The sequence below is a fragment of the Perca fluviatilis genome, chromosome 2 (assembly GCF_010015445.1).
Source record: "Perca fluviatilis chromosome 2, GENO_Pfluv_1.0, whole genome shotgun sequence".
In the NCBI taxonomy this organism is placed as follows: domain Eukaryota; kingdom Metazoa; phylum Chordata; class Actinopteri; order Perciformes; family Percidae; genus Perca; species Perca fluviatilis.
In genome coordinates, this window is record NC_053113.1 from 28,070,155 (window position 1) to 28,094,355 (window position 24,201).

At 40.7% G+C, this 24,201-nt stretch overlaps 1 protein-coding gene across 3 annotated transcripts in view; it reads left to right on the forward strand.

Moving 5' to 3' along the window:
- LOC120572738 (F-BAR and double SH3 domains protein 2-like) overlaps window positions 1-24,201 on the forward strand; it is a 66,118-nt gene that overhangs the window by 23,179 nt on the left and 18,738 nt on the right. For 2 of the 3 annotated variants that reach the window (XM_039822140.1, XM_039822147.1), the window contains exons 4-11: window positions 9,297-9,376; window positions 11,254-11,398; window positions 11,562-11,695; window positions 14,216-14,270; window positions 15,224-15,352; window positions 19,091-19,213; window positions 20,007-20,102; window positions 21,662-21,736. In XM_039822140.1, coding sequence (XP_039678074.1) covers window positions 9,297-9,376; window positions 11,254-11,398; window positions 11,562-11,695; window positions 14,216-14,270; window positions 15,224-15,352; window positions 19,091-19,213; window positions 20,007-20,102; window positions 21,662-21,736 — 837 coding nt within the window. The remainder of the gene's footprint in view (window positions 1-9,296; window positions 9,377-11,253; window positions 11,399-11,561; window positions 11,696-14,215; window positions 14,271-15,223; window positions 15,353-19,090; window positions 19,214-20,006; window positions 20,103-21,661; window positions 21,737-24,201) is intronic. The other variant, XM_039822156.1, reaches the window with a different exon arrangement.

Sequence of the window (24,201 nt, forward strand, 5' to 3'; positions counted from 1 at the left end):
TGAAGTTGTGAGAGACAGTGAAAATTGCACAAAAAAAGTAGGATTTTTTTTCTGGTTGTCTATAGCCTAACTGATCTAGTATATTTTAAGATTTTACTTTTTGAGACAATTAAATTGAATCTCATTGAGCACCGACTCAATGAGTTGAAACCGACTTTTGATCCCTTGAAACTGAAAATTGTTTCAACTTAAAGGGTTGTATCAGCTATATCATCAGTATTCAGGCTTGGAGGAAGACATTTGCACAGGTGTTAGTATTTCTAAACACAGTGTGCAGGGAGGACTGCTTCCTTACCATGAAATTAATTTTACCCTTCAGATAGCCACTCTGTAGTGTGCTGCGAATTTGTCAGGAGGCACAAAACTAAAATAGTATACATTTCCCAGTGAACGGCTGTGTCAGCATACTCCTCTTACTAAGCATTAGATGAACAGTGTCTACGTAGAAACCATGCAGTGCCTGCCGCCAACAGTGTGAAAGTCAGATTTTTATTGAATTTTGATGCTGCTCAGTTTAAGATCCCCTCATATGCACACTCACACAAATTCATACAGACATGCTGAGAAATGCTCTCAGCTGCAAAGTCCTCCTGTAGCTTAATGAAAAACATTTGAATACATAACCGATCCAGCTCTTAACTACATATTAACATACAAATATTATGCAGCTGTCCACACAAAAGCTCTTATTTTGAAGCCCTAATATCCAGATTGTACATACACAAGATGAGATAGAGAGAGTAAAGATGTGCAGTGAGAGGGGAAAAGTGTGTGTGTGTGTGTCTCCCTTACTCCATCTTGCTTTCTCTCTATCTCTCACTATTCTCCCTCAGCACTGTCTTGTTCACCTTAGAAATAGAAGTTGCCTAGCAACGCCCCCACCCACCCTATACGACAATGGATCCCCTTCTAATTTTAGGTGTGTGCATGTATGTGTGTGTATTTATGTGTGGGAATGTCTGAGTCCAGTGTTTTTTAAATAGATGAATGGGAAACAAATAAGCAAACTCATTCTTTCGTTATTAAAATAGCATTTTATTATGGCATGTCTGCCTATATGTATCGTTTCTCACTACACACTCAGGTAGTCGACCACTGGCGATAACGCCACTCACTCATTGGCCCCCTCTTGGCGATACACACAGAAATCCAGCCAATCAGCTGGTCCAACAGAGAGACAGACAGAGAAAGTGAGAGGCGCAAGCTGTAAGGGACAGACAGAAATGCAGGGAAAGAAAGAGACATGATCATTTAACACAATAGAGAAAAAGACCAGAGGGGTGGTGTAGAAAGGACAACAGAGTGAGAAAGAAAGTGAAGATGCTGTTGTTTAACCTTTGTCCTTTCACTGTGTCAAACCAGGCATCCCCTCTGTGAAGGAGTCAGCTGCAAATACCAGCCGCCAATCAAATGCTCCATGTTTTTTGTGTGTGTGTGTTAGCATGTGTGTTAGCTATTTGTCCTTTATTCCCCTCGCACGATCAACATTGCTGAAATAGTTTTAGGCTGGGGTCAGACTTCACTGTACTTCCCAAAAAGGCCAGCCTGCTGTGGCTGTCGCTCTGTCAGTGTCCCTCTGCTCACTCGGAGAGCACTGTTCCATGTGAATCAGCCTTCACATTATGGGTGCTTTTCAAGGTCTTTAATTCCTCTAAATAAAATGCATTTTTTTGTAGGTTCAGTTTATACATTAGATCTGAAATAGTCTAACCACAGTATATCTGCAAAAGTAAAACACACTCCAAACAGAGTTCTTTGTAATTCTAATTTTTTCCTCTCCATCGTGCCTTTTTTCCTTCGTCACCTCCTTCTCTTCCTTCCATACATTGAAACATACCTTACATAAGATGCACACATCCATGAAAGCCAACTTATTAATTATATATTTGTCTCTAATGCAGGCTATCCAATATAGCACCAATATTTGATCTACATTGATTTTAACAAGGTTAATAGAAGGGAAAAGAAGTCTGAGAACTAGGGCTGGGTACCGAACGTCGATACTTTTATGGCACCGGAAAAAATAATAATTTATCTTTCGGTGCCAAATTTCGGTTCCAAAAGCATATGAGCGCGTAAGCGCAAGCTTATCTGTCCTCTCCGCATAATGACATAGAGCGGAGCTCCAACCGACACACACACACACACACACACACACACACACACACACACACACACACACACACACACACACACACACACACACACACACACACACACACAGAGGTGCGGACGGAGTAAACTGTCTGCAGTTTTGTTGAAGTCACAGTGAGTCACGGCGATGCCGATAAAGTGGTTTCAAGTGTGGTTACAGTTTTTCAACACTTCACGCAGACAGCGTGTTTTTACCTCTTATGAGTTTCTCCTAATGTCAGCAGTTGATTTTTAATTTGATATGATATTAATGGCGAGCTGAAAGCGGTCGCTGTGCTGTTGACGTTACACTTCCTCTTAGACAAGCAGGTACAACAGTGGTTTCTCTGCCCTGATGGCTGACTGACAGGCTGAACTTGCAAGGCAAGGCACTTTTAATAATGTTACTCTGAGTGAGTAGTTTTACCAGAATTTTTTAATTTTGATAACTGTTTTGATTCACAATTAAGGTGGAAAATAAAAGCTTTGTGTTTAATGTATTTTTGTCAAGGACAGACTGCAGCTAAAAACCAGCCCTGGACTTTCTCTCAAATAGGCCGATCATCCGGCCATTTGCCCCTAGCCCTGCGCGACAGACACTAGCCAGGATGTCCTGATACTATGCCACAATACTGTAGCCTATCAGACAAGGTATTCATAGCAAGTAACATCTCAAATGATGATGGGGTTGTGTTTATTAATGAAGCCTCAGCCTTCAAATAAAAACTAAAAATGTACAATGCCATTACATCTGCATTGAAATTAAAATACAAATATTGAAATGTCACTGGCTACAGAAACCCCAAATTACACAAACTTGTAAACAGTACAGAGTATTACTCACAACGCTTTCAGAGATAAAGTAGGCTACTTGCTGTACCTGAACATGGGGATTAGATATATTGTAGGCCTATACCAAAACTACACTGAGACTGTTAGTTATTACTATAACTATTCAAATATAAATGTATATAACATGTGTTAGTTTGTGTTAAAGAATTAGCATTGAATAACCTATTTAATATTTTAGCATATATAATAACCATTTATAATATTATATAATATTATAGCAAAAGTGAGCTCACTACAACCTCTCATATACAACCATGTGAAATCGCGGTCAACCCGCGATTCATTTCTAACGCGTTTAATGTTTCAAAATTAACCTAACAGAAATTATTAAATACATTAAGTTTGACAGCACTAAATGGCACGATAATTTTCATAATCATGATGCACATGCTCAAGTTGAGCTGACTATGCAATTCGCTAAGATAGGGATAAAGGCAGCCTATAGTGTTTCCTGCTCCTGGCACTTACCAGTATTGCTGATGTGAAATTAACTCATGTCCAGAGTGATAGAGAAAGACATTATATCTCTATGGCTCTGCTCACGTCTAATGATGTAGGCCGACTCTTCTTCTTCAGTTTTATTTTTACACGTAGCATATAAGTGATTGTATTTGCACCCCCTGCTGTTGGCTGTTAATATCACTTTAATAGACTTATTTTTTGTGCCGACTTTTCCAGAACGCACAGATTGTCAGTCCATCCCTGATTGTTGTTGATGTTGAAATGGATTTTAAAACCTATGGTATCGAAAAAAGTATCGTTAGGAACCGGCATCTATAACTGAGGTATCGAAATTGGCACCGGATCGAAAGATTTGGAACGATGCCCAGCCCTACTGAGAACAGGAGAGAGATAGCGATGAGGAAAGTGACGATTTCTCTTTTATCTTCCTGTTCTCTCTCACACATAAGCACATCACGCTAATACATCACGCGCAACACCTTTTTACAATGTGTCACACACAACACAATCTCTTTTTAAACAATAGCATCATTGGTCTGTATTCTCTCTCACTCTCTCTCCCTCCTCTTCCATTCACCCTCTTCTTACTTATACCTCGTCTTTACCTTAGCCTACTCTGCAGATGCGGACACACACACACACACACACACACACACACACACACACACACACACACACACACACTAAACGAGGCAGAGAAGTGCAGACAGGAAGAGATGGGAGAGAAAATCAAGTATATTGATTTAGGTGAAAGTTGAGAAAGTAAGGGGGTTGAAAAGGCAGACAAAGAAATCAGAGAGAGAACGCAGATAGAGAGGGAGCGCAAGTGACTGAGCCAGAGACAGCAGAAAATGAATGAGTAGAAGAGCGAGAGTAAACAGAAGTCCCAAGGTGACTGTCTGCAGAGTTGTTTGGCAGGATGTGAAGCTGGGGAAACAGTGACAAATGAATGGAAAGATCAAAGTTATGAAGGGATGAATGAAGCATAGACACTGGCGACTTAAAGTCATTAAGAAATTAGGACTTTTCATTCTTGCTCTCTGCATTTCTTTGTTTTCCCTTTAGTTTGCTTTTAAGTAATCATTCGTTTTTTTGAACAGTTAACAGTATGAGCTGCATGGGTGTGGCAAAATGTAAGTTAAAAGTAACAATGTCATCCTGCGAAGAAATAAAATCACCTCTCAGCCCAATGAGTAACAATTATGTCACCTTATTTTGACCTGTAATTGTAGTGTCTCCCATGGATTTATCTGTAATTTAGAAAAGGCCAGAATGCAGCGGTGAACACCCAAATTAACTCACAGAGATCATTTGACAATGATGAAAATAATCACAGGCCGTTACTTACACACTGACATGCTTACAATACACAATATTCGACAATAATCAGCCTCTCTTCCTGTTCCTTTTACCTTTTCTTTGTCTATCAACCCTTCTCACACACTGGTCTCCCCAGGATATCCTGCTGTTTGGGTACCCTGTATGCCACTCTGATCACAAAAACAGGATGTGTGTGTGTGTGTGTGTGTGTGTGTGTGTGTGTGTGTGTGTGTGTGTGTGTGTGTGTGTGTGTGTGTGTGTGTGTGTGTGTGTGTGTGTGTGTGTGTGTGTGTGTGTGTGTGTGTGTGTGTGTGTGTGTGTGTGTGTGTGTGTGTGTCTGTTTCACTGTATGTGTGTCTAACAAGAGCAGTTCCACCTAACCCAGACCACACAGGAAGGGCAAAGGAGGGAGTTGCCATAGTAACATGCTGTTCAGGTGGTTGTCAGTGACAGCATAGAGAGGAGGATGGAGGGATGAGATGAGGAGGGAGCTGGGAGAGAGAATAGAGAGAGAAATATAGAAAGGTAGAGGAAAGAGGAAAACAGAGAAAGGCAGTCAGAAGGGAAGCTAGAGAGAGATGCAGTGAAGGAAAATGTACCAACCATAGAGTCCTCTAAGATGCTTTTAAATTGTGTTTTGGCTTTAAAAAAGGAAGGAAGGCCAGCAAATGGAGGTGGTCTTTACTTTAAGCTATAGTGTGTCGTTTCTGTCTCGCCCATGAGGAATTCTATGTGATGTCCACATGATACAAGCCTTTCGTGAACGCGCACGCGCCCCCCACCCCTCCTCCACGCAGTTGCTAGTATGCAAGGAGGACAGGGAGGATAAAAAAAAAAACATGATGGACTCTTCAGAAGAGGTAATTATCTTTACTCAAGTCACCGGACGCCACAATCTTCTGAACATAGCCATACTGAGAAATACAGAGAGAGTTGTGTGGAGCTGATAGTCTTAATCAGCTTTGTAGCAACTCATTTGGCAATGGCTTGAATGTAACGGACGTTCACTAATAACAAAAAGTTATGCACTAAACCTTTGAGTTACTCCTACGTATAAGTGATGGATTGATCCACCTTTTTTTAAGTCCGCAATACCCACATGCCCATATTTACAATGGAATACAGGTAGTTATTGGTCGCTGTTGCCCATAGTGAAACTGGAAAGCTCATAAAAGGGGGCCTTGTTTATTGTTATAGATATGAGTTGACTATGCACAGCTTACAATGACGATAACTTTCAGTGCACATATGGGCATGTGAGCCATGTTTTAAGATAGATATTAAAGTGTGAAATAATTTTTTTAACTTTAAAGGGGCTCTAAGCAATGCTGGGTGACGTTACTTCTTTTTGACGTTCAAAGTATTTTCAAACAAAACGGAGTCTAGCTTGCTCCTCTCTCCTCCTCATGTCCGTTATTGGCTGAACACTGGAACACGGTTTGTGTATGTTTGTATGGTCCAGGTTGGACCACTTTGTTTTTGTTGGCGTGTGTGGAGCCTGGGCTGTCTACAGAGACCGCGTTTTTTTTTTACAGTGTGTTCAGGGGACCGGCAACTCGCGGATAGTGAGGAGATGTTTGCTGTATCTGACAAAAAATGTTGTAGCCTAAAAAAAGTGTGACATCGCTTAGAGCACCTTTTAATTGACAGTCAACTGGCTGAAGGACATGCTCATAGTGTCCACTAGGGGCCACTAACGAGGGCTAATCCCAGATGTCCAACTGAACCAAGATACAGTATCTGGTGTCACTGTATTGTTGATAAATTGATAGGGCGCAGCGTGGTGTGGAAGTCAAGCTGCCAAATCAGTCCTCCTGTCAGCCAGCCAGCCAGCTCACAGTCAGTGGCTGTCTCCGCTTTCAGTCACTGTCCTTACGTAACCCCCCCAGAAACACACACACACACACACACAAATGATCCCTGTTTATACAGCAGGAAGGCAATTAAATCCAGGACACTTCTATTGCAGTTTTAATGTTGTGTTCCTCTCCAGCCGTCCTTCACACACTCTATCCCATCTTTTTTTCTAAAAAACACACTCCCACAGTCTCACCGTCTTCCATCAAAACCATCCACACCCTGCATGAATTGGACAGGGCAGTTTCTATTCCATGACTTTTCTTTGTGTGTTTTTTGTGTGTGTGTGTGTGTGTGTGTGTGTGTGTGTGTGTGTGTGTGTGTGTGTATCTACTTTATCTGGTGTTTTTATGGCACAAACTAAAGATTACATTAATGAGACTAGCATTGGCTAACCACACAGTTAGTTAGAAATAGGTTACCTCTTCTTCATGTAAGATACTTTCATCTTTATGGCAGCGCTGGCAGAGTATGACTCAAAGTAGTACCGACGTCTACACTCAATTTAGTCTACTACAAAATATTTACTCCACTGGCTACCAATTTACTCAGACAGGAACACTGCTGAGGTAATGGGGAGTTGTTCTTACAGTGGGCGCTGACTCTTTTTTAGAAAACACTTGGCTCTTCCTGTCCTCTAGAGGATTTAGCTGGTGGGTGCCAGGGGTCACTGGGCCAATGTCTCCCCCAGGACACAAGCTTGTATGTCAGTTAGAGGGAACCAAATATCAGGTCCAGGGAACAAGAGAACGAAGAACTAGTAGAGTTTTTTGTATGGCCTCATTCACCATCTGTGAAAGGTAAAAAGGGCAAGATGAGAGAGAGATAGAAGGTGATTAAATGAAATATGAGAGAGAGAGAGAGAGAGAGAGAGAAAGAGAGAGAGAGAGAGAGAGAGAGAGAGAGAGAGATATTTGAAGACAACAGTACATTAATATTGATATTAGAGGGGGGAGGAGAATGGAGAGAGGGTACAAATATATGTAAAGTAATGTTGAGGTGTGGGAAATGTAATTTTGAAGCGATGTAGAGTGAAGGATGGAGAGAGACATTAAGCAGAGAGTTGCTGACTGGTGGACAGATTTGAAAACAGAATTGAGAGACCAGATTTACATGCAGATGTATATGGAAGATGGATGCAATAGATAAAGGGAAGAATGTGCCTTGGATGAATGACTCAGTGTGTCTCTAAGCTGTTTGTCCTGATTGGGTTGTTGTATTTGTTGTTTTTCTTTGTTAAAAACTGTTTTATTAATGAGGATTTGCTCTCCCACCCACCCCTACACACACAAACTCATTGCACTGCAGTGCCTGCGAGTTGTCGCTACTGACACAGTGACCCAGTCCAGAAGATGTAGGTTACCCTTTCTTGCAGCACACTGGGTTTCTGCTCATTCTCACAGGAGCTGACTGGGGAGTCACTGTTGCTGACGCAGAGCTGATCCATTTATATAGTGGTAGTGTTTACTGAGCAAAAGCCAAGATTTTGGCTGTGTGCTTGAAGCAGAAATATAATGACTGTTCAAAAGAAAACAGCACTTGAGGCGACCAAGCTAGAATTAAGTCCAAATCAGCCACAGTAAAGCCGCTCACACTCAGAGTGGGATACTGTGCAGGAAAGCAACATTTATCTGTTAAAATAGATAAATATCTAATATACTTTTTGTTAGATTTACAGTATGGATTAAATGGATACATTATAAACACAGATTCCTTTTCCACCCGGGTCATAGTATCAATGCAATAATGCACCTCAAGGTATACTGAGAGAAAATATTTGACTCATTAGAGCTTCCTACTCAGTCAATCAATCAACATTTATTTATATAGCACTTTACAGCAACCAAGAATAAAACAACATATCATACAATAAAAAGAATGAAACATAGAAAACCGTAAAATCAGAAAAGATTACATAGAAACAGGAGGAGGAGAGGGAAATTGTCACACCACTACTACGTATGAAAAGCCATTCTAAACAAATAGGTTTTGAGTTTGGATCTAAAAAGAGCTAGATCTGTAATAGTATGCTACCTTGTTCCAGAGTCTCGGGGCAGCAACTGCAAAAGCCTGATTACCCCACCGCTTATACCTAGACATTGGGACTTCTAAAACCAGTTGATTTGAAGACCGCAATGACTGGTTGTGCTCACGCAGGGTTAAAATCTTGGACAAATACTCCGGGGCCAGGCCATTTAAGGCCTTGAAAACAAACCATAAAATATAAAACGCACAGGCAGCCAATGTAGGGTGTAGAGAACGGGAGTGATGTGTGCACGTGTCTATGTATTTGTTAAAAAGCGAGCAACAGCATTTTGCACAAGTTCAAGTCGTGAGATGGAGGTTTGATCCAGACCAACATAAAAAGCATTACAGTAATCCAACCTTGAACTAATAAAAGCATGAATCGCCTTTTCTAGATCGTGCCTGTTAAGGAAGGGCTTAACTTTAGACAGGAGACGAAGTTGGAAAAAGCTAATTCTAACAACATTGCTGATTTGCTTGTCAAATTTCATGCTAAAGTCTTGTTCTTGTCTCCACCTTGTCCCTTATTTTCTAACATACATTCTTACATGGTCCAAATACACTGTAATTTAGACAAAGTACAAACTAGTCAGAAAACAGGAGGAACTTTGCCTTTAATTTTACTCACTTTACATTTGTGCTTTCAGGCTCTGCAGAAGTTAGCGAGCCAATACCTTAAGAGAGACTGGCCTGGAATCAACCCTGATGACCAGAGAACAGACTACAGGTAGGTGTGTGTGTGTGTGTGTGTGTGTGTGTGTGTGTGTGTGTGTGTGTGTGTGTGTGTGTGTGTGTGTGTGTGTGTGTGTGTGTGTGTGTGTGTGTGTGTGTGTGTGTGTGTGTGTGTGTGTGTGTGTGTGTGTGTGTGTGTGAGACATTTAGAAGTATGCAGGCATAGATTGCCATAAGCAAAAACAAATTTTGCAGCCATTCTAAATTGCTCTTACCTACAGCCAGTTGCAACACCAAGATGAACGCCAAATCTGTGCTCTGCTGGAATATGGTCTACAGCACATTTATGAGTCTTTATTTACTGTAACAGTGGTACTGAAATATGAAACCCTAAACTGGATCCAACCAGTGGCAGAGGCAGAAATTATATTTTGGGTGGGCCAATACAAAAGTGAGTGGGCCATCTTTTTCCCAAAAAAGGAGACTTGTAAAAAAATTAGAAGTAGAAAAAAAGGACAAACATAGACAAACTGAAAAAAACAGCAACAATTTCCCTTTTCAACATTCTGCATTACAAAGGCAATAACAGCAAAACACTGTCTATACAACATGCTCAACCAACAAAGCTCAGTCTTAGACTAAAACCAGTCCATTTTATGCAGAACCAGCAGCATCGGCTCTACTGTGCACAGTACAAGTAACCATTTTATTGCACAGAGTAGCAACTGAACATAAACCCAAACAGCACAGAAAACGCACATGTAACATATCCCTCAAGCATTCATCACAGCCATTGTTGCTTCAGTACCATGGTCAACTCACAAGCAGCAAATGCGCTAGCAGCAAAAATCAGCAACAACCCAAATCAGCAGTAAAAAAAAATCAAAGAATGAAAATACCAAGCCGAGCATTGTTGGAATTAAGAAAGATTATAATGGAAAGTAGCCCGCACTGCTAAAATTTTTAGATAGTGATAGGCACTAACGATTTTCAAAGAAAACAAAAACTCTGGGCTGTCACAGATAAGTCATTTTCTTATTGGGGTGTGAATGTGTGTGAATGTTTATCTGATGAGCAGGTGGCAGCCTCGAAGGCGTCATGAGTGTTCACGATTTCTTACGAAATAAGAAAATGAATTACCTGTGAGTGGCGGAGTTTTTGAATTAAGAAAGAAAAACACACTCAAACAAACTCCTCTCTTGCAGATGGGCTGTCAGCTCCGCTGGGGAAATGTCTGCACATTTTACAGAAAAGCACGTCCTTGTTTACACTGTATTCCAACCACGAAAACTGTTCATACCACTTTGAAGAGAAGCTCCTCCTTTAAATAACACAATAAAGAACTTTGTTTAGCCATTGTTGAGGCAGTATCGTTACACTGGCTGAAAAGCCCGCCAGCTAGCTGGCTGAAGGCAGCCCAGAGACTCTGCCTGTCAGAACCATAGCAACCGATTACGTTCCGGAGGCTTCTTATAACTTGTTTTAATCAGTAGACACATTAAACACACACAACAAGTCAACAATATGTCAAGTTAATATTGATTTCTTTTCTTCCATGCATTTTAATATTTTTAACAAAATGTATTTTAATCAAACTTGGCTGGATGGGCCAGTATGTAATGTGGGTGGGCCAGTGCCGCCCAGGCCCATTACTGGCTACGCGCCTGGGTCCAACTTATTATTAAAACAAAAAATAAAGTTGTTACTGGTATTAGTTTTATGTTTGTTGGTTCTAGCAACTACTGCAACATTTCTACACACAAATATTTTCCCCTTCCAGGTGGCATGCACATACAGTTTTCAGGCAAACATACAGTGGTGTATGGGGAATTAAAAAAATGTGCCACTCCGCATGAGAACTTTATGATTTTCGAAGTGTAAGTTGTAGAACTGTAACCATCCAGCATTTTTGTGCTTTTTCTCTCCAACTAGGAATGTGTATGCAGTGTGGAGGGCCTACTTAGAAGGAACAGTGCAGGTGAGCCAGTCCAGGCTCAATGTGTGTGACAACTACAAAAGTCAAGTATCAGAGCCCGCTAAGACTGTTCGACTCTATAAGGAGCAGCAACTCAAAAAGGTGAGCGGATGCATGGACGGGGGGCGTTAGTCATAGTTTCCATAGCAATCCTCGTTCTCTGTCCCTCTCGACAACATCCTTCAATGGACTCACACTGAGGTATTGTGACTCATGTTGGTCTGATTTTTCTCTAACAACTCCGTTTCCCTTTTTCTCTTCACAGACCATAGATCAGTTGAGTGGCATTCAAGCAGAGCTGCAGGAGTCGGTGAAGGAGTTGGCCAAAGCCAAGAAAAAATACTACGACTGTGAGCAGGTTGCCCATGCTGTGCGAGAGAAGGCTGACATAGAGGCCAAGTAAGCTCACCACGGTGCTGTGCACGTGTGACTTAACAGATGTTCTCTATTGTCAGAAAGAGAACGTGCGTGCGTGTGTGAGTGAGAGACAGAGGGCCTGCTCTGACCTGGTTTTAAAATCCGATCTGAGTGATCCGATCACAAGTGGACAGCTCTAGGTGCGTGTGTTTTCACCTGTCTGTAGAATGTGTCTCCAAATGCGTCCTCAGTGACCACTTATGATCGGATCAGATCTTTACTTCCCTGCTCTCTATGCAAATAAACACGTACATCATTTCCGTTTGCATGTAGGCTGGTTGTATGTTTATAATGTCAGTTGTTACTTTCACATAAATCAAGTGAAAAATGAAAAAGCGCTGCGCACACTCTGTCTGTGTGCCGACCATAGACTGTAGCCTATACAAAAGGGTGCCGGAATAAGGAGATCTACTGACGGGTGGCAGGACCTGTGCTGGTGAGAATAATAATAAAAAAAAAGTCTTAGTTTGTTCATCTCTCAGTGCGTTTGTAGCTTCTAACGGAATCTCTGTGGTTTGAATTTTACTTTATATTATAACTGCTTTATTTTACGTTTGTTTTATGTTAGCTTATAGGAGTCGCGTTACGTTACTGCTGATGAAGCCCCAACATTTCCTGATTTTTGCTCCTTCATAATGAAAGCATTCAAATACCAAAACGATGGACTTTTATTGTGAAGAACTTATAGGAAATGCTGCGTTGACCACACATTTCACCGTCAACTCCAGACAGCGCTGTGTAGCTCCGGTAATGCGAGACTAATCAATAACAGAAGGAGATGACATAAGAGCAGGAAGTTTAGTAGTAGCCCTTTTGTCCTACATTGGTGAATTCGGGGACGTTTTGTGAACTAAAAATAATGGTATTTTCAAGGCAACGGCGCTGCAGAGAGCTCGAGACAGCCGGGGATATAGGAGCAGGCAGCATCCAGGAAAAAAAACACAGACGCACTAACTAGAATAAGAATAAAAACAGAATATGATAAAAACATCCAAAACACACGATTCACTCAGTGGTTTCAGTGACATGAGAAATGCTTTGAATGAGTAGGCTAGCCTACGAATTTCAGCTCACAGATGAGTAGGCGGTCCTTAATGTGGACACACGACACATCCCTGTTCTCACTGCTATTAGAATGTGGACACATGTGGCTCAAACCACCTCCAATTGCGGTGTTTGCGATCCAATCTCAATGCGTCCTCAGTGAGTCCTGAGAGTGTTTTCACCTGTACTTACAGCTGTCCACTTGTGATCTGATCACTCAAGACGGACGTTAAGGCCGTGAAAGGTGAAAACAGGGTCAGAGAGAGAAAGAGATAGAGAGAAACACCATCATGAAGGCTGAAAGAAGCAACCAATTACAAATCTGTAGAGAGTCAGACAAAGAAAATATAGATGAAAAGGGACCAAAACACCATAAAAGCATAAGTACAGAACAGAAGATTGACAACATTGGTGGGTGCTGTTTTCTTTGTGTGAATCCAAGCAATAAACTAAAACCCTAGTAGATGTTTAAAATACACATTTTAAACATTTTCTTTCCTTTGAAGGACAGATAGAAGCTCTATCTGGTATAAAATGTCTTATTTGCAGCTTTCTAGGTATATTGAAATATATTGTCATTTGTTTATCTTTATAAAATGTTTATTCGTCATTCTCCCTAAATAGCTCCCTGAGTAGTATAAAACTTATTTTGAAGCTTTGTGCCACAATTAGTACCAAAGTTTTTGATCCTGAGTGTTGTTTTCCTCTCAGCCCTAGGTATGGTGACATTTTCACTTCATTGAATTCTCGGCTCCGGTTAGCGCCCACATCGATTTGGCTAGTCAACTCTTTCCGTTCTCTATCACTCAGTAGAAAGACACAGCCGCAGAAATTACTGCATTGCTGCTGTGCCTCTATGTGAATGTACGTGTGTGTATTTCAGTAGAGACAAATGGTGAGATATTAGTCATTATCAGGCACAAGGAACACACAAGAAGAAGTTGGTGGGAATATGGAGACACAAGACACACTTCATACTTTCAACACCACTTGGCTGCATAAAGCAGTGCAACAGAAGTAGAAACCAACCACATACTCGCACATAACTGGCAAGCGACAGACACCATCACATACTCTTAAAGCATTTTGCATCTGTATGTGTGAGAGTTAATTAAATACATACAGCCTCTTTTCACGCACATAAGCACAGTAGAACAAAAAGCAAGAGCACCCAGGCTCACTCTCATTTTATGAGACAGGTCGTCTTTCTGATGTCACCATCAATATAAATCACGATGACCGGATCAGCCTGAGATTTATTGCTGTCAAGCTCCAGACTGTTGAGGGTCAATATATGATGCCTGCTCTGAATCAGAGGTTAGAGATCAGAGTTATGATTTTGTAGAAGTGCCTGGATCGTTTTTTTAATTAAATCTATGATTGTGCGTAGATACCTTCATATTCATTTGAATTAGATCCAAGATTAACTTCTTTGCTTGCTCTGTTTTGTTATTTCAGGTCTAAACTGGGTCTTTTTCAGTCAAGAATTAGTTTACAGAAAGCAAGTGTAAAGGTAAGAGGGCTCCTTCACAAAGACACAAACACCACACTGTCACTCCCTCTTAAAGCGCCCATATTATGCTCATTTTCAGGTTCATAACTGTATTTTAAGGTTGTACCGGAATAGGTTTACATGGTTTAATTTTCAAAAAACACCATATTGTTGTTGTACTGCACAGCTCTCTCTCACTGCTGCAGATCCTCTTTTCACCTGGTTTCTGTTTTAGCTACAGAGTGAGACCTCTTTTCATCTTCTTCTTCTGTACTATCTTTGATTGCACTCGCACATGCTCAGTAGTTCAGATGTAGATCATGTCAGCTAGCTAACTCTAGAGACAGTAAAAGAGAGGCTGTTTCTTCAACTTTGGTCAGTTACAAGGCAGGATTAGCTGGGAGACTTCTAAATGAGGGCACACATGTAAGTAGTTCTTTTGTAGATTAAGGTGAACTTGTGCTGTCTTGTAGCAGTGCTTTGCTATTGAGAACGACGTAGCATGATAGCGTTAGCATTAGCGTTAGCATGCTAATGCTAACGGTTAGCATGCTAACGAGCTAACGGTTGTGGTTAGCCAGCTCATTTCGGACTGTGATGTCACAGTCCGAGCCGATTTTGAACAGCTCACTAGGAGACTGAAGGCAGGACACATTCAGAAACTGTATCTCACTCAAAACAGCATAGATGGATTTTTTTCAAAGTTTGTATGTGTGTGGAAGCACCAGAGACACAAAAGAACACCCCAAATCCCAGAAAAAGTGATTTTTTCATAATATGGGCACTTTAAGGCACAGCTTTCAAGCTGACTCTTTTAAACCATGATACAAAAACAAAAATGGTTGTTTCACTTTGCTTCCATAATGAGCCCAGAACTTAAAAAGAGACGCATGTACTCCGCTTAAAGCTTTAAGCTCTAAGCTCTGTTACTGTAATGCAGTATTGCAATATCGTCTGTTTCTCTTTCATTTCAGTTGAAAGCTAAGAGAAGTGACTGCAACTCCAAGGCGACACACGCCAGGAACGACTACTTGCTAACGCTAGCTGCTGCCAACGCTCACCACGACCGCTACTACCATACAGATCTACCACACTGCATACAGGTATTTACACATATAATAATATAATAACAAATATAAAGAATTGGAAGATTGGAAGAAGTGGTGTGAGAGAGAATCCACGTCCCTACCATGCATGTGGACATTTTAATAAAACTGTACATTTCTGGGCAGCTGAAATTGCAGTTCGTAATGCTGTAATGACATTTTCATTTACTACACCAAGTACTGACTTTAGAATCTCAAGCGCTGTTAATACCCAGAGGGATTTTCCAGGAGCAGGGAGACATATTTCCTGGTTCCCAAATTCAAAGGGGAAAGCTACTTTAAATTAAAGCACAACTTGGGATAAAAAATTCAGTGTCACCAAAGTAGTTGGAGGGGGGGAAAAAATCATACATGAGATAGTGATGATTTCACAGTTTCAAGTCTTCAAAGAGAGTCATAGAGTTCTCCGCATTTGTGATTTGAAAGGGGCTTATGTAAAGAAAAATCCAGCAAAATGAGCCACCCTGATGTTTGGTCTTACCAATAATTTGTAGACATGACATTATATTTTCCACAATGTTGAATACGCTTTGACGTAGTTTGTCATTTTTAAAACTGTTTTGTAGATAGAATACGAAAGGTCATCGAAGGAGGGATGCAAATAAGTTTGCTGCATCAGTGATGTTTTTTGATATTCTTTTGGCCTCATAATCACATCTGATACTTTCATATGACACACGTATCCCTCTGAACCTGAAAGCGTGTTTGTATTTTTCTTTTATTACCGTTGTGGGATGTAGGTTTCACGATATTTGTAATGTACTCGATTGTTTCTAATTTATGACCTCACCGCTGTTGGTAAAGCAAGTTCTGCAACTTAAAGTGATAAAATGTGACACAGAAGCCAATTTGCTGTCACCCCTCATATTTATTTCATCAGTGGTAGCAAGCTGCTGTTTGTGTGTAATAAACATGGTACTGCATGACCTTTCTGGCACATGCACAGAATCAAAACACAGGAAGAAGTTAGACTAAATTATTGACATACCATTGTGGTGTCAGTTTAGCTGGTTGACTTTACACCTGTGTTGCTGCTTTTAATTTTCCTCTCAGTCTAAACCATGAAGTAAGTTGCATACATTCAGAATGAATATGCTATTCATTTATAATTAAAGTAAAGCAAATTGATGTTTCTTTCTGCTTCTATCTCTATTTTTTTTGCTTTCTGTTCCTTTATTTGCTTTTTACATTTTGTGTAAATCCGATCGTCAGATGCTTATCCCTGTCTCCTTTTTCTCCCTCACTCTCACATACTCTGCCTTAGGCGTGTATGAGCATCTATACTATGAGGCCATTCTGAATAATAGATCCGTAGCTCCTCGTGACAGAAGGACAGGACTGCGGGGAAATATGCACATGCACAAATGCGTGCACTCAAACACACAAAGAGAATAAGGGACATTGCTTGAGGGACGCAATCTGCTCATTGTCTCTCCCTCCTCTGCAGTTTTTCTTTTTATTGGAGTGTTTACAGGTCTTCACCTGAAAGTCAGTGATAACAACACTCCTAATAGGCGGACCAACATTTGCATTACAAGAAAGTACAAGTTCTTTTCACAGCTTTTGCTTCACAGAAATATGTTAGGACACAGCCCAGAAAGCAGCATCAATGGCAGACGTAAGAATAGCAGCCACACAACATGGGTAACCAAAAACAGCACAATACTGTACAACTCAGAAACCATTCTAGTAATTGTAGCATCACTGTAAAACCAAATACTATGTTACTACTCCATACTACTCCATTCATCATGGTCTCCATTTCCAATAGCACTCATGTCCAACCTTTAAAATCCATTTTGCTCTTAGTGCATTGCATTGCTGTGAACATTATTCATTGGATACAGCCATGTGAGGACATTTTGGAATAGGGAAATATACTTTTAAAGTTTAATATTCAGACGTGTTACAGATTGGTAACTTTACGTTAGTGAAATACCTTTTTTTGTCTTTAATCTCCAACCATATAGAAGTAGATAATGAACTGAATGTGATAGATATGATATTTCTAGATATGAGGGTTGAGGAGTCTTGTAATTAAACGCCTTGTTTAGATCTGCACTTCAAGTACTGACTGTGGCTCCAGGAATAACATATATCTTACACTGAGCTCTGCTGTCCTTGTCAATGCGACAGTTGTAGTTAAAGGGCGGCAGAGGAACAGATTGCTCCACATCTCCCTCTGCTGTTGGCAGTCGATGCTCTAACTGTCACTCTTTAAAGTCCCCTGCTAGACACACACTAACACCGACACATCTGCTGGTCCACTGTGCTGTACTTATTGTTCAAGCTGATGCAGTCATTCAACCCCCAAATACACACTGACCACGGTATGGGGACGGGGCTTTTTCTGGAAGCTGACTCACTCCAAGTCAACACTACCGTAAATGGATAAAAAAAAATTTAAAAAAAGCAGGGGAGGAAGAGAAGAAAGGGGGAGGAGGAAATGATCAGAGTGATGAGAGAACATTTAGAAAGAAGTCAGCCAAAAACCCACCCTTAATGACATCATTTCCTAGTCCGTTTCCCATTGTTTTATAAGTCTGTGTTGTGTGTGTGCAAATGCTACTTTTGTTGGTGTTATGTGCATATTACAAAAATATTTTGTAAGTTTACTGAATGTGGTGAGAGAGAGTGTGTGTGTGTGTGTGTGTGTGTGTGTGTGTGTGTGTGTGTGTGTGTGTTTTTTTGAATTGGAATCTGAACCCCTTCACCTTCCCCTGCAGCTGCGAGAACGCTATCCAAAGAACACTTCACACACAGGCACGCGCGCAAACACACACACACACACACACACACACACACACACACACACACACACACACACACACACACACACACACACACACACACACACACACACACACCTCCAAAACACTCATGTCTGTTTCAAATGTTCACTCTTCCCCTCTTACATCCTCTTCCTCTCCATTAGTCTCTCTGTCTCTCTTTCTTTCCTTTCTGTCTGATCTGTCTGTTTGGCAGCGTGGCCTACAGCTTGCCAGCACTACCCCAGCTCCCCATAGAAAGGCTGTTCATTTGGACAGCATACTCCATTAAAATGTCTTAATATCGGTGCATCAGAATCCACCTCTAATGATAAGCTGTCTAATGAAAACATCTGCTCAGTTACTTTTCTTCCTGTCATTGTTTGTCTCACTCTCTTAAATTCATAAAAAATCTGTGTTTTGCAGCATAAGGCAACATAATAGATGCCGCATGTAGACTAGAGAATGATTACGGGGTAATATGTCCTGCCCTAACTGGTGCATCAAAACTAACAGGAAAGAGAGGGAGCTGTCAATCAATCGCAGTCTGTACACGCCCACATAGTCTTGAGAAGAGGTCTAATTAGGCAACACAAGTTTAAACGCTTGTGTGGTTTGACTACTGGTTTGAACTTGCCTACAACAAAAGTACAAACAAACTAGTGCAACTTCCATGAAGGTTAAGTATTCCTCAAGGCTCAAAAACAGTTACTGCCAGGCTCCCACATACAAAACAGTTGTGGATAAATGACTGCTGTAATTTTGATGACGAGTAATAAGGCATTATTGTGCACGGAGGTGTGACAGTAAACATTCAGTGACCCATCACGTCTCCTCCTGATTCTCTAGTACTCTCTACTTTATTATTAAGGATTATGGAATTACATTGAATTAATCCATTCTTCACTGTAACCTCTGGTCTTTCTCTCTCTCTCTCTCTCTCTCTCTCTCTCTCTCTGTCCTCTAGGCCTTGGATGGCAGGATCTATGAGCATGTGAAAGACTACCTGGTAGAGCTGAGTCATACCGAGCTAGAGGCCTCCCAAGCCACACACAACACCTTCCAGTTCCTGTTGGACAAATCTACCAGGGTGAGTCAGATGTGTTGAGAGACACAGCTCTCCTGTACTCATTTGTAAGTTAGTACTTGTAGAAATACAGTGTTTTTTTGGTCTCAAAACAGATACTATGGAGAATATCCATCCATCTTCTTGACATATTGTATTTCCTCTGTGAAATGAATGGGACACCTTGACATTTTGAGTACATTTGTTGTAACTAGGCACTATTCTTCTTACATTACATTACAGAATTGTGCCTAAGATTGGAGTTTGGAAACATTGTTCACAAACTGCATTTTAATAAAAAACAAACTCAAACTGAGGAATGCTAACCATACATTTCTAAGGGAACCAAAAGACAAATGCTAAAACACAGTATATAAGAAACAATATGACACACTGAGTCACTACACAATAAAAGCAAATGCCTTGAATTTTTGTAATGTGTTTTGTGTTCTTGTTTCTTCTGTTTGTGTGTCTGTGTAAAGCTTGCAGTCTAGTCCAAGTTAAACTGAAACAATTCTCAAAGGGAGAATGATGGATTTATAACTTAAACACCACTCTGCGTTTTGTTTCCATCAATACAGCAGCCTAGCTGGCAGAACAGCTGAGCTCAATGGTTAAAGGTTTCTTTGGCCTGGCGTGGATGCCGTTTAAAGTGAAAGGCAAAATATAAAACCCCAAATCTACGTATGAATGTGAAATACTCACCCCCTGTAGGCTTGAAAGGCAGCTGTAACAAGTTTCAGGTTACAATGGATTCAAAATTGACAAGTTTTCACAGCAAGAAACTATTCACTCTCTCCCTTTGTCTTTCTCTCAGATAATACAAGAGTACAACCAGCAGTTGTTCATGCAGGAGAACCCAGTGTTTCACAAAGCACATGACTTTCAGTTCCAGCCCAGCGAATGTGACATGGTGAGACACACATAGCTGCGCACACATCCACAGTATTCATATATGTGCTGCGTGGCGCGTCCGTTTTTATTTTGGCTCCCATGTTAACAGGTTAAGGCTTGCACACTGCCTGCGTGACACGCACGTCTCAAAAACGTGTGCATGCTAGATATAAAACCAACGCCTATTTTTTGGAAGCGTTTTCCAGGCAAAATACAATACAAAAAGATGTTTATATGTCATTTTGACACAAATACATATTAATAAATGACATTTTGATGTTTGAAAGTCTCTAGGTTTTGACATAAATGCAGATATAAATGTAATTATATGTTCATGTTATGTTATGTTTAACATGAAGTATACTACTGCTTGAGTGCAGTAAGTCAATGGGAAACATACATGTGTACAGACAAGGCTAGCAGCAGCGCCGCGTCAGACACGTTTCTGGTGTGCAAAGACAGAAAAATCCACGCAGCCGCCACGCAACTGACAACGCCACGCTCACGCCACGCAACCAGTGTGTAGCCGGCCTTAGAGTAGTTGTTGAACTTGCATTGTTTGTATATAAACCTGTTTACACGGCAGTTATCTCTCCCCTCCTTTCTCACACACACACACACACACACACACACACACACACACACACACACACACACACACACACACACACACACACACACACACACACACACACACACACACACACACACACAGATGGTTATCAGCCTCTCAGTTGAATTCATGTACCTTTATTCTTATGATTTTGAGAGAATCCCATTAATACATCTGGGTCTGAGAGCTGGAAATCAGAGGGAGCCAAAGCTCTGATCATTCTTATTCTCTCTTTGGCGGTTTTGTTTCCAGCCTTTGGAGATTTTTTTATTTTAGCTATTCAGGATGGAGTTGTCCAGTTAACTAGTGTCTGGTGACAGCATGATAGAAGCATGAATCTACTCTGTGTTCTAATATTAATCGTTTTAACGCCAAATGTTATGTGTCTACTGGGAGCTCTTCTTTGTAGTCCTAGCTTCTTTTCATCATTTACATAAGTCGCATAACTTATTTTTTTTAATTGAAGTGGTTGCTGAATGTTAAAAATATTTCAAATAGTTGTAAATTGATCTCAAGTCTGTGTGATCAAAATGCAGCAGTGGGAATCATGCTGTCTCACCCCTCTGGGGACTTGTTAAGTATTGCTGGCACAAAAAGAGATGTCTCCCAATGGACATTGGCCCTAATTCCACTATAGCTATCCTTTTCTCTTGTGTATGAGTCATTTGGTGCTCTCTTGTTTCTCAGCTTCTTTCCCTCTTCCACTTTCTCTCTCACTGTGTTCAGCCAAATTTTCCTTCTATGATCTTTTCCTTTTATGACATAAACTGGTAACACTTCTCTCAATGACAATGTGCTATTCCTTCCCTGTGTCTTCCTAATCCTGTTCAACATTTGCTAACATTTTTCCCTAACCTTCTTTCCATTAACCCCTCCCTGTATTTGTGTGTCTGTGTGCTTGCACTGCTGCTCTTGGGTGTGTGGATGCTTGCCCTTGTGTGTGTGTGTATATGTGTGTGTGCCAGACTCTAAGCTCGGTGCAGCAGTTGGTGGACATTGAGCCGTCGCCCGTCAGTGCCATGAGAATGACCCTGGCACAGGTAGTCTTAACTGTTGTTAGCATTCTTCATCTTCATTCACGACACAAAACGTGGATCGGCTACGTCTATTTAATTATCTATCTGTCCTTATGACATTGCTGTGAACGCTCATGTATTGCTTTACAATGCCTTGGCAAATCTTTTACATAATAATCCAGTTCAACTCTAACATCTGGTACTATGATTGACATTTTGCGTGACCCTGGTAATTTATGAATTTCTATGTACTGTATGTATGACTGCTGAGCAAGTAACTCTCTAACTAATGACTGCTGTTTGTGGACAGGCACATGTCTTTGCATTTAGTACACTTAATGATCACTCTGGCATATCAAACACATTATAAATATATCAAATGTATATGAATAAATGACATATAATGTTGAAAACAGATTGGGTAATGCATACTCTAAATCGATAAGGGGCTATCTACCTGTGATCATGGCACTGTGGTTACTATACATAACCATTTCCCTCAAAAGATGCCCTAGACTGCTTGAGTATGGAGTGCTAAGGTGGACTGTGCTTTCTTTCATGACTTAACCTTGATTGACTGCAGAAGACAGTATGTCAACTAGAACTACTTTACAATCTTATCCTTTGTGGTAAGCAGCGTGGACCCATCCCTCTTCCCAAACAGAAAGTAGTATACAGTAGCCATAGCAACTTCTCTAGTCAGTATCGACACACAGTCTTTTTACACAAGACTATGAGCATGTGCATGTTACATTTTTAAGGGTGGATGTTCCTCCCTCATGTAATTACTGTAAAAGTTATTGCAAGGACAGGTTATCAGAATCCCTATGTCGGTTTGTCATAGTACAATCACCATGCCTGTAACATTCTGCAGCATAACCAGGCAAGACAGGCATGGCTGCAACTACCCCTCTGACATCATGCCCATTGCTGGTGTAATAAATAAGACTAAAACTGACAAATATGTGTGATGCTCTGAATTACTGGTTGTGGATCAGACCAGACATGTTTCTTATTTGATACCTAATGAACTCGTACTTATATTATTATGACTCTTCCAACCTATCCCACCCTATCTACACATCATTACCCTATTGGTGCCATTTGGATGGTTAGTTAAGCTTTATTTATTCAGAAAACCTCACAAGACCACAACAAGAAAATGAATTTGCTCAAAACAACTACACACACACACACACACACACACACACACACACACACACACAACACACACACACACACACACACACACAGACAGCCATACTGAGGAATATGTGTTTCTAACGTGTAAGTGTGTTGAAGTTCATAACAGTAATAGGTGCATAGATCTGGAAACCGGTCTTCCCCAATTTACAGTTTGTATATGAAACTTATAAAGCCAATGTTTCCTGAGATCTGGTTCCAAAATAAGCCATTGCTATTAGACGGAGGAGTTTTCTACCCCCATGCTGCGCAAATTCTTGACTGTTTGTAAACAGTAAACCTGTTTATTAGACAGTAAAATGAGGGCTAATTATTTTATTCATTATCTTGTTTTACTTTAAGTTTTCTTTTACCCAGCATGGTCTAGTTGCTCCATAATGAAACAAGTGAGCCGGACTTGCTGGATTACTGAATACCAGTTATGACAGTGGCTCCACAGCACTACAATGCTTTGATACTGTCATCTGTTGGTGAGCAATGCAGTCCCAGCACATGACTTAACACAACGAATACTGTAACCTTGTTGCTGTTGCATCATCTTCTGAAATATCACTATATTATATATAATATGGTCATTTCAGGCAGAATGACCTTCTCTGTACTTGTTTTCTTTTTTCTTTTTGTTGTTTGTGTGTGTATATTTTCTTTGTTAGATTCTGTGTTAGCTCACCCTTTCCAAACCACCGCACCAAAATCAACTCAAATCAGCCACCATGAAGTGTGATACAGGTGCTGTACAACGTGATGTATTATATTAGTCAAGACAGCAGTATGTCTCTGCAAGCTCTGGCAAGAGAGAACAATGGGAGCCTATGACGTGTGTAATGATGCGTTAGAAAAGACAGTAGTAGCTTTTTACAGTGACAAAACTATCATTGGGTTTAGAGCTTTTTTGGGTAATTTTTGCCTTATATAATGGTAAAGACTTACAACAAGTGTTTAGAGTGAGGGGAGCCTTCCCACAACAAGGCCCCAGGGTTTGGACTTTTAAACTTTCCTACCAGCATATACAGTACATCCCAGTCACACAGACGACTACACTTTGAAAGTTAATTCTCACCCCTTCATCCCTGTGGTTTCAGAATAACACAGTTGTTCTATACCGTCCTCTAAATGACTGTTATTATGACAGTGGAGGTTGTTATTGAAGTACAGTATGATCACACCATTTTAAGTTCACTGTATGTAACATTTCCCTGAGCTGGCAGGCTGACTAGACATCATTTAGCCTCTTATCATTTGGACCTTCATTTGATAAATTCACATTTGGCATTGACACATTAACA